General features: G+C 47.4%; 1 protein-coding gene across 1 annotated transcript in view; it reads right to left on the bottom strand.

The window, feature by feature from the left end:
• FBN3 (fibrillin 3) overlaps positions 1 to 17143 on the bottom strand; it is a 223189-nt gene that overhangs the window by 16372 nt on the left and 189674 nt on the right. The window contains 8 exon segments of the mRNA XM_048496904.1: positions 313 to 438; positions 1522 to 1728; positions 2778 to 2903; positions 5070 to 5201; positions 5558 to 5680; positions 8281 to 8400; positions 9243 to 9368; positions 12476 to 12541. Of these exon segments, the coding sequence (XP_048352861.1) occupies positions 313 to 438; positions 1522 to 1728; positions 2778 to 2903; positions 5070 to 5201; positions 5558 to 5680; positions 8281 to 8400; positions 9243 to 9368; positions 12476 to 12541 (1026 nt within the window).

Genomic DNA, 17143 nt, shown 5'->3' with positions numbered 1-17143 from the left:
CCCTGGTGCTGTGCGGAAGTTCCAAAACACTAAGCGGAACTGCGCTGCACCGGAGAGCGCCCCCTGCTGGGCTCAGTGATCATGATCTGCTCAATGCCAATCTGGTGGTCGCGCACGCCTGCAGCCAACAGGGAACACTGGGCACTGCCTTTTCACAGCTTCGATTAAAATCTTAAGGGCACAGCTCAATTTGAATTTTTGGGTGGGGTGGGGTGGGGGGGACAGAGAGGAATTTTAAAAAGAAGTGATCAGATCATGAATGCCAACATAACCGAGGGCAACGCGGCCCACTGACTCAAGTGGTCCACTTACCCTGGCAGGAAGTACTGGTGAGGTCCGTGGCGTAGCCCATTCTGCAGTGGCAGCGGAAAGAGCCCATGGTGTTGATGCACTGGCCATTTGTGCAGAGGTTGGGAAGTACTTTGCATTCATCAATATCTGCATTCACAATGGGGGTAAAGAAAAGGACAGGAAGACAGGAGAGTTCCTCGGTCAATGCAATGCTAGAATGGCAGCGCCTAACATTATTTGCAGGAAATGCAAACTAACTGTGGAGTTAGTTGAGGGGTGGGGGATGGGACTCAAGCATAAGAACAGCTCATTGGTCAAGTACCTGCTTTTCAAGCAGAAGGCTGATTCCCTAATGTCAGGGGGATGCTATCTAGTTTGAAATTGCTGGGGATATTGAAATTGCTGGGCGGACTCTTGTCCACCTACCATGCCCCTACAGATGGCCAAACTGAGAGATTAAATGCAGTGTTGGAGCAATATCTAAGGTGTTATGTCAATTACCATCAGGATAACTGGGTTGACTTATTGCTGAATTTGTGTACAATAACGCAGTGCACCACAGTAATGGCAAGAGCCCTTTTCAAGTGATATATGGACAAACGGGCAAGCCCTTCCTGCTACTGGGGAAGGCAGGGGATGGGCCAGTGGATTTACAAGTGTGGATCACGAATTTGCAGAACTCTTGGAGCATGATCCAAAATGCGTTAAAAGGGGCCAAAGAGGACTACAAGAAACATGCAGACAAAAAGTGACTGGTGGTGTGTTACAAAGTGGGAGATTTTAGCATATCTGTCCTCCGAGGGCTGCAGGGGACCCGGAAATTAGGGCACAAGTGTAACAACTCTGGACTTCCTTGGTCGTCTCCTGTCCAAGTCCTAAGCAGGGCCACCCGGCTTAGCTTCTAAGATCTGATGAGATCGAGATAGCCTGAGCCATCCAGGTCCAGATAAAACTTCAGCTAGGAGTTAAAATTTAATTGGGAAGCATCACCATTCTTTTCAGTTGTTTCACATAACGGTCGCTGGAGCCCACCATTTTGTGAAAATCTCTTGCGACGTTTGCACTGCAGGCAGCGCAGCCACCTCCCTTTTCCCCGAATAAGGTGCACCACTGAACAGAGCTCTTTTTGTCCACCACACAGGATTGTTCCCCCTGCCTTGCTTTTTAAGACCTCCCCCCCCTCGCTTCCCAAGAGAGCTCCTTCCTCCGGCTCCTCAAGGCCATGCTTACCTCTTCCATCAGTTGTGTAGCCTGGGCCATGGGGACACATTTTCTTGTAGAGGACAGTGCCTGGAAATGGGCAGAGTTCGCACTGGGGCCCCCAGCCACGGCCTCCATTACAACAGCATTCTGACTTGGTCACCTGGTGTCGGTTCGTGGAAGACATCTGGCACATGGTTTGGAGTACTTCGGTAAAGCAGAATCCTTGGCGAGTATCTGGGATGGAGTTGGGGGAGGAGAGATATCAAGGGATCAGTGTTCCACTACAGATAAACCCTAGTGAATAAGTAAACCCCAGAGGGGGGGAAAAGGCTGACGTGATGAATCGAAACTAGACTCCGTTTTCGAAAATTCGGCACACCCATGAAATCCGCATGAATTTTCAAAACCGACATTTTAAAGTTCCAAATACCCTCCCCCTATTTTCAAAGCAACCTTTAAATTCAATTTGTCTTAACGAAAAAATTCCATTATATAAAACTTAATGATATGAAGTAGTGCCGAAATTTCGGTTTGCTTTCGAAATTCACAGTGTCTAAGTCACTCTGAACTTTGTAAAATGGTGAGATTAGGGGAACAGAAATTTGAGTGTGGGAAATCAAATCAGATACATTTGTACATTATGCTAGAAAGTCCAAAGAAGGTGCATGGTTGAGGGGTTTTTTTTTGGGGGGGGGAGGGTTACCACAGTAGCTGACAAAGCTCTTTCCTGGGTTGTCACCTCTCCTACCCCTGGGATACTCACCCTCAATCCTTCCCCTAAAGATAAAATATTCTGATCTCAGACCTTGAAGGGGAAGGGCTTATAACTTGGGGGTGAAGTCTGGAGTTGTGAGGCCTATTAGCACATAGCTTAAGATATCATCCGGTGGTTTTACGGCAAGAACCTGACGATTATGTGGACAAAGAACTAAGGGCAGCCAATCAGAAAACAGCTTTCCCTTTACTCTGATTCTCCCCCTTGCAACTTTATCCTCATGACCCTTCTTTGGAGGTTTTTAGACAAGAGGCTGGATGATCATATGTCAGGAGTGCTTTGATTGTGTGTTCCTGCATGGCAGGGGGTTGGACTTGATGGCCATTGGGGTCTCTTCCAACTCTATGATTCTAAGGGGGAAAAACCTTGTGACCCACCAACCTGGCTATCAGATGATCACGCAGCAATCACACACGTACAAAACTCAGTCTGAAAGCTCAGTCTGAAAGCACACAACGTACAAAACTCAGTCTGAAAGCACAAGAAAGCACAAGGAAAAGCTGTTTACCGAGGCACTCTGTGCCGGAGGAGCTGGTTTGGAATCCTTCGTTGCAGTCGCAGCGATAGCTGCCCACAGTGTTCATGCAGCGCCCGTTGGGGCAGATGCCTGGCTTGGTTCGGCATTCATTCTCATCTGAGAGCGACAGAGAAGGACAAGGCAGGCCGTTAGGACCAGAGGCAAAGCAAGGGGGGAAAGTGCCCGCTGCACCAGTGCGTCCTCTGCCCCAGAACGCCCCACCCCGGAACGCCCTCGCCACGCCCCCGAACGCCCTTGCCACACCCTGGAATGCTCTTGCCACACCCCCACAGGGGCGCGTGCCCGGTGCGTTGCGCACCCCTCCGCCCCCTTGGAGCCACGCCTCTGGTTAGGACTGTGATAAGAAGCGATTCTCATCTCTAGCAGTGGTATTGCCTAGTGGCTGAGATGCTGAGCAAAGAACAGGGAAGCTCTAGGGTTGGAGGTTGTTTCTGACACATCCAATGCCCTTGGGCTGAAGCAAGCTTTGGGTACACAATATATATTTGGAAGCATTTAATAGTTTGAAATAAAAATGTCAGGTTCTTTATATACATATTTTAAACTGCTCAGCCTCTCATCTGTAATAGGAGAAATGGTAACGTCAGCCCGCCTCAGAGGGTTGTTGTATGGATTGGAGGGGTTAAGTATACAAACTTCTTTAGACACTTTGAAACATTGGCAAATATGAGAAATCGTTTTCAGTTGCATTTTGGACAACAGGAGACTAAAACTGGAACCAGATGTTGCATCATTTTGCACAGTTAATGAGGAATTATGATTTTGTTGTTTATTATTAAATCCCCCACCTTTTCCCCAACGGCTTACATCACTCCAATCTCCTCCATTTTATCCACACAACAACCCTGTGAGGTAGGTTAGGCTGAGAAAATGCAACTAAGGCCCCCAATGAGCTTCCACAGCACAAGTGGGGATTCGAACCTGAGTCTTCCAGACGCTCGTCTGACCTTCGTAACTCCGACACCACATTATAACAACAACATTTATTCCTAGTTCTAATGTAATGTTTTCATTGCAAGATTATAAATTTAACTGTTCGAAGCGGCCTCGGAGGGGTGACGTATACATCGAATAAATACTAATAAAATAATAATTAATAATAACATTAGATATCACAGAATAGCATAATATGTTTCAATCGTTCCCAACCTTTTTTCACCTGCATACCCTTTGGCAACCCATTTCCCTAAAATTGTACCCCCATCTTAGCAAACCCATTACACTTTTTTTTACACACCCACAAATGTGCTGATATGCATCCATGGGCCCGTGTGTACCCCAGGCTGGGAACCACTGATATTAATATAATATAATTGTCAGTGTGTGCTTAATGTCTGGGGCCTCTTTGGCTTTCTGAGTCTTCCTTCATTCCTTTGTACTCCCTTGCTTGCAACAGGAGATAACAGAGGCATCTCTGGACTTCACCGCAAAGGGAGGGGTAACCAGATGGCTCCGTATCTTTCCCTGACCCCTGGGAAGGAACTTTCGCTTTCCTCTTGCTTTTCCCACTTCTCTTTTACATAGTTGGGGGAGGGAGTGAACAACAGAGGTAATAAAGCTATGGACATTTGGGGGGTGCTTTAGAACTGGCTTTGCTAAAGCCAGGGGCTCAGTGTTCGTTTCAATAAGGCTACTGTATGATAAATCCCAGTGTCCGTCATTGAATAAATCCTAGACCTGACAATATTATAATATAATATAATATAATATAATATAATATAATATAATATAATATAATATAATATAATATAATATAATATAATATAATATAATATCTCATATCAGATATCAGATATCAGATCACAGATCACAGATTCTGTGTCCATCAACTATAGGAGGAGGAGGAGGAGTTTGGATTTATATCCCCCCTTTCTCTCCTTGCCCTTCTCCCCTCACAACAAACACCCTGTGAGGTAGGTGGAGCTGAGAGAGCTCCGAGAAGCTGTGACTAGCCCAAGGTCACCCAGCTGGCGTGTGTGGGAGTGTACAGGCTAATCTGAATTCCCCAGATAAGCCTCCACAGCTCAGGCGGCAGAGCTGGGAATCAAACCCGGTTCCTCCAGATTAGATACACGAGCTCTTAACCTCCTACGCCACTGCTGCTCCTACTGGAGCGGGATAAGGAATTTCTGCAGAGCAGTGGAAATGGAGCCCCGCTGAAAGGGTATCTTGCTCTGAATCCAGAGATTTCAACAGGTTTTCCCCCAGCGCTGAGGACGAGAAACTGGATTATTATTGTTATTTTTTTAAAAAGAGAATCACCTGTGCAGCCTTCCCCATCAGGTCTGCGTTGCATCCCAGGTGGGCAGATACAAGCGAAAGTGCCAATTAGATTCTTGCACATCATGCCTTGCGATTCGCAGTCATGCATCCCCTCAACACATTCATCCAAATCTGCAAGAGAAGAGGGACAGCATCCAAAAGAAATCAGCGCCTGGATCTTAACAGCCTCCTGCTAACGTGGACATGGCGAAAGCTCGATTCAAAATCAAAACAAACAGGGAAACCTACGAAGGGCAAAAGCAGATCTCTTAATTGCTGATACTGGTGAAAGAACATGATCCATATTTTCTTTCAGTGACTGGGGAGTACCATCTAACCAGGAAGCTCTTGTATTAGTTGGAGTATATCACACAGCCCTGATTGTGCAAAGGGTTGAGGAGTATCTTCGGACTCCAAAGTTTGTATTGTAGCTGGACTTTTCACCTATTCAAAACCTTTTGTATCTCCATGTGGTTGTAGGTCCCTACCTTTGCACATTCTCCGGTCGTCTCGCAGGGTGTATCCGGATGGGCAGGTGCAGTCATAGAAGCCGAGGGTGTTAATGCACCGGAAAGCACAGAGCAAAGGGTTCAGGGCACACTCGTTGATATCTGGTTGGAGGGAGAGAGAAACAGGTGAGCGACCCTTCTGGCGGGATTCTCTCTATGTCCTTATTATGTCCATTGAAATAGAGAGATCGTAGCCATAGATTGGACTTCATGTACTGAAGTGATGCAGAATCTTCAGAGCGATGAGCATCAACAGCTCACCATCAAAGCCTGTGTTAGGTCCTGGACCAAGGTTCAGGAAGTGGACTCTAGATTTGGTATCAGAAGTCTTTATTGGGCTGGCAACAGGTGCTCAGCTTCAGAAAGCCAGTTCTGGAGACCCTGGCTTTTACAGCGACATTTATCCCTTCCTGATTCCTCTTAATCCCCCCTCCCTCCTTCTCAAAGAATGTGGGAACAATGAGGTGTGAACGACTTTGTTTTCAAAAGCAAGAATCCCAAGGCCTCAGCGATAGTCTCCTGTCGGCCTGCAGCCTCTGTCCCTCCCTCCTCCCTTCCAGAGTCCACAACAGGGGTGCTCTAGTTAACTACAGTGCTAAGTGCATTGAAACAGAACAAAAGGCCCAGTAACATATGACAGGAGTGGGTACATAGAAGGTCAGCATTCGCACTCTTGCCCCAGCTGCACCGATCTCCCCTAGCCCAGATGTGGTCTGAGGTCTGGAGGGGGCGGGGGCCACTCCTGACAGCCTGAACAAGACGTTTGGGTGTCAAAAATCATGGTACTTCTTAGAATTAGTTCGTAATACAGAGTCATGTGCTCCATGCTCTCGGAGTCATGCTGAGGTATGCTCTGGAGCAACTGTGTCCCTGTGGGAAAGGAACACTAAGAAGAAGAAGAAGAGTTTGGATTTATATCCCCCCTTTCTCTCCTGCAGGAGACTCAAAGGGGCTGACAATCTCCTTGCCCTTCCCCCCTCACAACAAACACCCTGTGAGGTAGGTGGGGCTGAGAGAGCTCCGAGAAGCTGTGACTAGCCCAAGGTCACCCAGCTGGCGTGTGTGGGAGTGTACAGGCTAATCTGAATTCCCCAGATAAGCCTCCACAGCTCAGGCGGCAGAGCTGGGAATCAAACCCGGTTCCTCCAGATTAGATACACGAGCTCTTAACCTCCTACGCCACTGCTGCTCCTAAGTGAACAAAATATCCTGCCCCCCCTCCTCCCAGCCCTGAGCTAGAACCACTGATCCACAAGTCGCACTTTTAACTCCTCGCTATAAGACCGATCTGAAACTCCGTCTACTGGCCCAGGGGCTACCCCACTTAGCATGGGTTGACTTTGGATGCTCCAGCTTGTCCAGATGGGATCCTAATGGCAGATGTACACACAATCGATGCTCTGCCAGCTGCAGTGGCTTCGGGTGGAGCACTGAATCAGATTCAAGGTCCTTGTATTGACATACAAAGACCTCAATGGTCTTGAACTGGCATCCCCGGGGTCTGTCTCTCCTGGTACGTCCTGAAAAGAGTGCTCCATTGGCTACTGGTGATCCCCGACCCCAAAGAAGTCTGTTTTGGCTCAACCGAGGCTCAACCAGGGCTTTTTCGGCCCTGGCCCCAGCTTGGTGGAATGCTCTGCCTGAGGAGACCAAGGCCCTGCCTGACTCGAGGCTGTTCCGCAGGCCCTGTCAGATGGAGCTGATCCGCCAGGCAGCTACAGTTGAGGCAGCTACGGCTAACCATCTGGGCTTCCCCCATCAACCAACTAACCAACTATTTAACCAATTATGAGCCTCCTCCATCAACTAACTAACCAACTGCTTAGGCAATTAATTAACATCTTTATTGTAACCCCTAACTTATTGCTCTTATTGCTATTGTAACCCCTAACTTATTGTAACCCCTAACTATTCTCTCGTGGGGAAGGGAGCAGCAGTGGCATAGGAGGTTAAGAGCTCGTGTATCTAATCTGGAGGAACCGGGTTTGATTCCCAGCTCTGCCACCTGAGCTGTGGAGGCTTATCTGGGGAATTCAGATTCGCCTGTGCACTCCCACACACGCCAGCTGGGTGACCTTGGGCTAGTCACAGCTCTTCTGAGCTCTCTTAGCCCCACCCACCTCACAGGGTGTTTGTTGTGAGGGGGGAAGGGCAAGGAGATTGTAAGCCCCTTTGAGTCTCCTGCAGGAGAGAAAGGGGGGATATAAATCCAAACTCCTCCTCCTCCTCCCCTCCTCCTCCTCCTCCTCCTCCTCCTCCTCTTCTTCTTCTTCTTCTTCTTCTTCTTCTTCTTCTTCTTCTTCTTCTTCTTCTTCTTCTTCTTCTTCTTCTTCTTCTTCTTCTTCTTCTTTATTGAGCTGCCAAGGCCCCCTTGGTGCAGCAGTTTTATTGTTATTAATCGACACTTGGGTAATATTGGTTTATTGGGTGTTGAAATGTCTTATTGTTTATATTAGTGGTTCCCAACCATTTTTCACTTATGTGCCCCTTAGCAACCCATTTCCCTAAAATTGCACCCCCGTATTAGCAAACCTGCTATGTAATTCCCCCCCGCCCCCATACTCTGAAACGCTCTGGCACATACTCCAGGGGGATACCTATCCCAGGTTGGGAACCACTGGTTTACATGAATGTGTGTTGATTGCCCTGAGCTTGAAAGGTGAAGGGCAGGATATTAAGCAAACAAACAAACAAACAAATACCTTCACATGTCATCATGGGCCCCGGCTCAAATCCTTCGTCGCACGCACACTCAAAGCCCCCCACCACGTTGGTGCATGTTCCGTTCCCGCACGGGTTCCCTATTGAGCACTCGTCTGTGTCTGGTTTGGGCAGGGAAAACCGAAGGCAAAGTGGTTAGCATTGTTATCTACTTACATATCTGTCAAACATTTTGAGTGTTTGGCAAGGATGCTCACAAAAAAAAGAGAACAGCTCCGAGTCAAACATAGAAGGGTTCGTCTACAATGGTACTTCAACATCTCAAAAAGACATCTGGTACTGAGAGGCCATTAATATGTAAATCTATTTAAGGAGCACTCTCCGGGTTTGTAAAAATGCAAACTTTCATTAATTTCAACTGTCAACGAACAAACTCAAACTTGAGTCGATCAGTTGATGAAAGGTAAAGTTCAAAGGGACAGATAATAACAAATGGGGTACTTTCTTGTCAAGGGAGGTTCTAAGAAGAGAACTTCCCTGCTCCTTCTCGGGCTAAGTGAAACTCGAGAAGAGTAGTTTCAGAAGGTAGCTCTGCTGGTCTGCAGTAGAACAACCAGAGTCCAGCAGCACCTTGGAGCCATCAAGATGTTTAGGGTATAAGCTTTCCAGTGTCAAAACTCTCTTTGTCAGTGTATACCCTGAAAACATTAAAATTCTCTAAGGTGTTACGGGACTCTAATCTAGAAGAGTAGACACAATGACCTGGCGGCAATGATCTTTGTGAGCTACGTGGCTGCGCAGGGGCCGTACTGGTGCCACGCAAAGTGGGCAGCTGCCCGGCTGGGGAGCTCCCGCAGGCAGCTCAGTTTTGTGCGGAGGTATAGAACTTTCACACAGAGGTAGGGAATGGTTTGAGAGGCAATTGCCTGATGGTCCCCTGCACCGTGACCCCAGCACATCGGGATGAGGGGCAGAGGGAAGTGGGGCGGTTGACTCTACTCACCCACGCAATTCACTCCCGTGTAATCAAGGTTGTATCCAAATGGACACTCGCATCGGAATGACCCATCTGTGTTGATGCAAGCCCCGTTGACGCAAATTCCAGGATTCTCGGAGCACTCGTTCACATCTAGATGGGAGAGGAGAGAGCAAACATATTATGGCCTGCTGCTTTTCCAGCAGTTTTCTTTATTGCAAAGATGCTTAAAGACAGCGAATATCTTTTTGTAAACACCTCCTGGTGCTTAATCTCTGATACTCGTTAATTTATGCTGGCAGCTGATACGGCTGGTTTGTGACCTGTTTTGTGCTAAAAAAGGGTGGACATAAATATATATCATAATTAGGGCCAACAGAGGGGCAGTGGAGACAGCAAGGCGGCTCTATAACCCCCTGACCATCATCTAAGTAAAGGAGACATTTCCCCTGAGACCAGGGCAGTAGAAATTGGGCAGTAGAATAGCAAGATGGTTTTGGTGGGCCCATTGCCCATTTAATGCCCACGTTTCTGTCCTTATCTTTTGGACCCACCTGACACTGATCCCCAGAGGAAGAGGATAGGACGACCTGGCTCCTGCTCCCTTGCTGCACATAGCAACAGCACGGAGACGCAGCCAGAAGTTCCCAGTTAGCCGCTTAGAGCTCTACAAGAGGGGTCCCCAAACATGGTGTTTGTGAGTGGCACCTTGCCCACCAACACCAGTCCTGACACTCACCAAGGATGATTAGGAAGTGGGCCATGCTGGGCGGGGCTTTTGCTCAGCAGGGCTTCTGATTGGCTGTGCGGATTAAAAAGCACCCTGTTAAACAGAGCATCTGCCTTAAGAGTTACTATGGAAGTTAAGCATAGCCTTGCTCCCTGAAATGTTGCAATTAGCTCCACCACCTTGTGCAGCCAATTTGTTGTCGCACTCCACAACCAGAAGATGTCAAAAGTGCCACCGTGCATAAAAAAGGTTGGGTGAACCCTGTTCTACAAGTTCTACTAATCTCTTAATAAACAGTCAGTTATTACAAGGGACCAATGCGGGGGGGGGGGGGCTTATTGGGGCATGGGTCTTGGCAGTTTCCCAGTGATGCCAACCCTTGATGTCACACTCACATGCTCCTTGAATTCTACCAACTTTGAAGATCTGGGAGGGTGTGACCTGGACCACAACAGCCATGCTGGTGCAGTGTAGTGGCTGCAGCGTCAGACTAGGACAGTGATGGAGAACCTTTTTGAGAACGAGTGCCCAAACTGTAACCCAAACCCCACTTATTTATCGCAAAGTGCCAACCCGGCAATTTAACCTGAATGCTGAGGTTTTACTTTAGAAAAAACCGGTTGGCTCCCTCTTCCTCTGCCCCACCCGCTTGAGCAGGGGCCAGCCTGCTCTAGCCTCCAGCAAGTCCCCGCGCATCACTCTGTGCCTCTCTAGCATCTCTGCCTCCTCTGCGCCCCCTCCCCGCCTCCCCAGGCTGCAGCCACCCGGAGAACAGGCACCAAGTCCGCCAGCCGAGTCCTCCCTGCTCACCGCGGTACACGCACATCGTGCTCAGTGGCTCAGGCCAGCCTAGATGTGTGTGTGGGGTGGGGGGTGATTTTCCACCCACCCCCCACGATGAACTCTGTGTGCGCGTGCCCCCAGAGAGGGCTCCGAGTGCCACCTCTGGCACCCATGCCATAGGTTCGCCATCACTGGACTAGGATCGGAGAGACCCACCTTTGAATCCCCCTCTGCCATGAAAGCTTGCCTAACCAGCCTCACTAGGTGTTAGGCTGAACACACTCAAACAAAGCAGCCTAAAAAAGAAGGACGTTATTGACTTATGTCGCCCGAGGTACAGGGGGCTGGAACTGAGGATTCTTGTCCTCGGTTCCAGTATTGAAACTATTTACAAAAAGACAGACAGCAACCAATCAGCTCTTCCCCTCCTCCCAGCCCCTGGTCTCCCATTGGCTCTGAAGCTCCGGTGGGATGTAGCTTCTTAGTTTGTTTTCCCGCTCTTTTTCCAAAAAGGCGGGAACCAGTGCATGCTGGGAGTTGCAGTCCTGACACAAGGTTGTGAGAGTAGGATGTTGTGAGCTATTTCAGGTCCTCAGTGGAGATAAAAGTGGAGTATAAATGGCAGAGGCATAGCAAGGGTGCACCGGTGCATCCTCTGCCCTCGTCCCGGAACACCCCTGCCCTGGAACGCCCCTGAAACGCCCTTGCCACACCCCCGCAGGGGCATGTGCCCGGTGTGTCACCGCCCACCCTTTTGGAGCTACACCTCTGATAAATGGAATACATAAATAAAATAAAATAGTTCCTCCTTGGGTGCTGAAAGGTAGGCAGAGGTACTAACATTAATACACCCTTCTTAAATGTAAACTTCTTTGACACATTTTTTTCCAGTTGAAAAGCAACTAAATCAATATCTAAAAGCAATAAAACAAACAAAAAGAGAGAAATAGTAGAGGGGGAAAGGTGGGCAGAAGATCTACAGCAGTGGTTTCCAAACCTTTCCAGGCTGCTACACCCTTGGCTCCAGGCTATATCTCTAGTCCCACCCTCCCAGCCTGCTATATGTAACCACTGCCATCTGTGCATTCTTTCCTTGATCTCTACTTTATGACTTCACATGCTTTGTAGGAAACTAGGCTTCCCCTGGCACCTCTGTCCCATGAGAAAAGGATTACATCCGTTTTCTCTCGTGGGGAAGGGAACCAGGTGGCTCTCCCGCTATCTGCCACCGACCTTGGGGCGCCTCGGCTCCAAAGACTGTTTTTCTCAATTTCCTGGGAAACCGGGAGGGGGCTTTCAGCTGGGAATAAAGGCGACTGGGAATGCCGGCTTCGTCAGAGCTGGCTTTGCCAAGTAGGGTGCCTTGATACCTCATGAATCAATGCTGCTGATCAATACCTCAGGGTCCATTCATTGACTTAACATTTCGAGACATAATACTTAAGCAGTAAACATTCAGTAGACAGAAATATGGCCATAAGCTTTCAGTTGACAGAAATATGGCAGGACCCAGAGGGTCAGGACACCTTGATGTTTCCACTGCCCCCAAAGAGGTGATACCAACCACTTTGGGAATTCCTAATCTACAAGGGGCAAGGGGGCTTTCAAAATGTTCTTAGCCTCCAGAATCTGGCTTAAACAGTGCTACTTTTTACAACAGGAAGTCAAGATTTGAGGGATTTCATCAAGCGCTGAACTCCTAACACATTTTGACTGTGAACCTTCTGATCTGGGGGCAAGGACTTACCTTCTCGTGTATCTCCTGGTCCCGGAATGGCTCCATGGCCGTATGGGCACAGCTCCTGGAAAGCGACTGTAGGGGATGAATGGGAGATGTTGCTTTGCAATTTTTAAAAATCCCGCGTTCCCATGAAAACTACTCAGAGAGGTTCGAAGTGTAAAGTAAAGTGTACAGTGTAAGAGTGCTGTTCAGTTGCAACTAACACAGCAACTCCTCGTGGGGGTTCAAAGCAAGGAATGAGTATCGTTGCTTGCCTATGCAGAGTTTTTGTTAGTTGTCTCCCATCTAAGTAGTCAAGTCAAGTCAAGTATTTATTGTTTGAGCCATTGGCTATAATACAGAGATACATGCAGTTAAAACATTTAAATTAAAACAATAACTTAGTTTTTACATTCAAATATAAATTATTTGTATTCGCGATCTCTAAATTAAAATGCCCCATCAAATACTTTCCACGCCAGATGTTTTTGCAGCTTCTTCAGCTAGTCTAAGTTAATCTCCAGTACTTTGGAACATCAGTTCAAACAGCGCTTTAAATACTTTGTTCGTAATTTCCTAGCTGCCAGGGCAAAGAGAGCCATCTTGTAAGAAACATAGGAATCAATATCAGATAGTAAGAAAATCAGTTTCTCATCATAGGACAAAAAAGCTGTCCTAGGGAGTATTGGCTCCAAAAACCTTTTCCTTATTTCAGAATATAAAGGACAGGAGAGTATGTAATGAAAGAGATCCTCAGGCTTTTGTTTTCCATAGATACAAAAGCGCTGAGGAAATGGTACTCGTGTGTATCTGCCACTAAGCACTGCTGAAGGCATTGATTGAAATCTAACAGAAGTATAAGCTATTCTTAGGTTTCTTGTTAGTGTAGTGGTCAAATATGTAGCTCAATATGATCTCTTTTAAATAGTTTATACCAGGGGTAGGGAACCTGCGGCTCTCCAGATGTTCAGGAACTACAATTCCCATCAGCCCCTACCAGCATGGCCAATTAGCCATGCTGGTAGGGGCTGATGGGAATTGTAGTTCCTGAACATCTGGAGAGCCACAGGTTCCCTACCCCTGGTTTATACCATGGAGTAGTTTTTGTCTGGACTATAAATTGTCTGTTTATTCTGGCATTCTGCTTCGCTTCCGAGATCTGACCAGACCCGACTAGTCTGAGAAACTGCAGCAGCACCCCACAGCGCAGCCACAACGCACTGGCAACGAGGCAAAAGCTCACCGTAAAATTAACCGACCCAAATCCCTACCTGGTAACCGGGGGGCCGGTGGACCAATGTTTCCACATAGCATCAAAAACTCATATACCCAAAAGGGCCAGGTAGAAAAGCCAACCGAACCCCAAATCTACGTAACCTCAGAAAAGTCAAGAGTTAGCAACTGAGGGGGTCAAATGCCACGGATGATAATGTCATTACAATGTTTTTGTACTATGGCTACTAATTATTTTTTAAAAAGAAAATCCTCAGAAATTTAACCATCCGTAAGATTTTAGCATCGTCTGTATATAGTTTGCTGGATTATCTATTTTATAGGACGTTGTAAGAAATGGAATGGTAGAAGTATGTTGCGAGCTGCTCCAAGCCCACTTTGGCTGGAACGAGCAGGGGTGTTCAAATCAAATAAATCATATATAAATAATAATTTATAAAGCTGTCTGACGATGCGGTGTGAGAAATGGCAGCTGCTGGGGGCTGACGAGCCCCGAGCCAGGCAGCCTAAGCTAGCCTGATCTTGTCAGATCTCGGAAACTAAGCTTAACGTATTGGACACGTTTGAACCAAGATAAACTGGACTGGAACACAATTCCAAGGTGTCTACATTCAGCACCCACTTGCAATTTATGGTTGATTACGCACCGGCGCACTGGTGCGTGGGGGGGACCGGAAGTGCATTGGGGCAAGAAATCTTGTCCCGACGCTCTTCCTCTTTGTAGTGCAATGAAATAGAAGGCTGGTTGGGGTAAGATTTCTCGTCCCGACATACTTCCCCTCACCCTGTGCATGTTTCTCACTTTCTGCAGAGAGAGCAAGAGAACTTCTGGCATGCCTTTTTCTGCCAGAGCTGGGCAAGGGCAGGGAACAGCCAGTAGTGGGTAATGGGTCCATGCATACCAATGTCACATCTTCTGTTTAATCGTTTTGTTGACTTTGTAAACACCATTTATCATCATTTTCCTCTAAACATTCAGTTACCATAAGCGGTAATCATTTTTGTAGCTAGCTTTAGATCAGTCTATATTCTGGAGAGCAAGTCAAGGTTGTCAGCGTATAATAAGACAGGTACTGGATGGTTTCCCAAACATGGCTCATGAGTAGAAATTCATTGCACACTTGGAACAAAATCATTTAGGTACTGATAGAACAGATGAGGCACAATGAAACAGCCCTGACAAATGCCTCCTTGGACAGGTATTGGATATGATACGCAGAGTCAGCCTGACTAGTATTTGGATGGGATGCTCCAAGGAACACCAGGGTTATGATTTGGATGGGAAGCCTTCATGGAATACCAGGGTTATGGTTTGGATGGGAAGCCTTCATGGAATACCAGGGTTATAGTTTGGATGGGAAGCCCCCAAGGAATACCAGGGTTATAATTTGGATGGGAAGCCTTCAAGTAATACCAGGGTTATGATTTGGATGGGAAGCCTTCAAGGAATACCAGGGTTATGATTTGGATGGGAAGCCTTAGAACAATACCAGGGTTATGGTTTGGATGGGAAGCCTTCATGGAATACCAGGGTTATAGTTTGGATGGGAAACCCCCAAGGAATACCAGGGTTATAATTTGGATGGGAAGCCTTCAAGTAATACCAGGGTTATGATTTGGATGGGAAGCCTTCAAGGAATACCAGGGTTATGATTTGGATGGGAAGCCTTCATGGAATACCAGGGTTATAGTTTGGATGGGAAGCCTTCATGGAATACCAGGGTTATAGTTTGGATGAGAAGCCTCCAAGGAATACCAGGGTTATGATTTGGATGGGAAGCCTTAGAAGAATACCAGGGTTATGGTTTGGATGGGTAGCCTCTAAGGAATACCAGGGTTATGATTTGGATGGGAAGCCTCCAAGGAATACCAGGGTTATGATTTGGATGGGAAGTCTTAGAAGAATACCAGGGTTATGGTTTGGATGGGTAGCCTCCAAGGAATACCAGGGTTATGATTTGGATGGGAAGCCTTCACGGAATACCAGGGTTATGATTTGGATAGGAAGCCTTAGAAGAATACCAGGGTTATGGTTTGGATGGGTAGCCTCCAAGGAATACCAGGGTTATGATTTAGATGGGAAACCAAGGAATACCAGGGTCAATACCAGATTTTATTCCTCTCCCCTCTCCCTCCCCTTCCCTGCAGAATGGATGGGCCATGACCAGATGATGGACCCCCTTCCCCTCTCCCCCTCCCTACCTTCCTGTCAGGGAGGCCAGCTGTGGAAACCACCTCTGAATGTCTCTTGCCTTGAAAAATACAGGATTGCCATGCATCAACTATGACTTGACAGAAAAAAAGGGGGGGGGGGGTCTGATGAAAGGAAAATGCTGTCAATGTGGACAGAGCCATTGAAAAAGAGCACCTTATTGTTGAAGACTTCCACAGCCAGAATCACTAGGATGTTGTGGGTTTTCTTCTGCCACAGATGCAGAAGAAACGTCAGGAGAAAATACTCCTGGAACACAGCCATACAACCCGGAAAACCCACAACATCTTACAGCACCTTCTTGTTCAGACGGAGGGTAAATGCCCTTGAGGTGCATTTAAGAACATAAGAACATAAGAACAAGCCAGCTGGATCAGACCAGAGTCCATCTAGTCCAGCTCTCTGCTACTCGCAGTGGCCCACCAGGTGCCTTTGGGAGCTCACGTGCAGGAGGTGAAAGCAATGGCCTTCTGCGGCTGTTGCTCCCGAGCACCTGGTCTGCTAAGGCATTTGCAATCTCAGATCAAAGGGGATCAAGATTGGTAGCCATAGATCGACTTCTCCTCCATCAATCTGTCCAAGCTCCTTTTAAAGCTATCCAGGTTAGTGGCCATCACCACCTCCACCTGTGGCAGCATATTCCAAACACCAATCACACGTTGCGTGAAGAAGTGTTTCCTTTTATTAGTCCTAATTCTTCCCCCCAGCATTTTCAATGGATGCCCCCTGGTTCTAGTATTGTGAGAAAGAGAGAAAAATTTCTCTCTGTCCACATTTTCTACCCCATGCATAATTTTATAGACTTCAATCCTATCCCCCCTCAGCCATCTCCTCTCCAAACTAAAGAGTCCCAAACGCTGCAGCCTCTCCTCATAGGGAAGGTGCTCCAGTCCCACAATCATCCTCGTTGCCCTTCTCTGCACTTTTTCTATCTCCTCAATGTCCTTTTTGAGATGCGGTGACCAGAACTGGACACAGGACTCCAAGTGCGGTCGCACGACGGCTTTATATAAGGGCATGACAATCTTTGCAGTTTTATTCTCAATTCCTTTCCTAATTATCCCCATTTCAAAAAAGACTGGAGCAAAGCAGGGGGAAAACCCGGAAAGTGGACGATTAGAGGAAGAGGCTGCACGGATAACGTTGAACAAAGTGCTCCAAAGTGCTTGGAAACCAAGGCAGAGCTCAATATCTGTACCAGGTCACCCGGGACTCTGAAATCTAGCCAGCAATTTGGACGGGAGGAATGC

Source organism: Sphaerodactylus townsendi, linkage group LG05 (genome assembly GCF_021028975.2).
Source record: "Sphaerodactylus townsendi isolate TG3544 linkage group LG05, MPM_Stown_v2.3, whole genome shotgun sequence".
Taxonomy (NCBI): Eukaryota; Metazoa; Chordata; class Lepidosauria; order Squamata; family Sphaerodactylidae; genus Sphaerodactylus; species Sphaerodactylus townsendi.
This window is presented reverse-complemented; position numbering and strand designations above follow the sequence as displayed.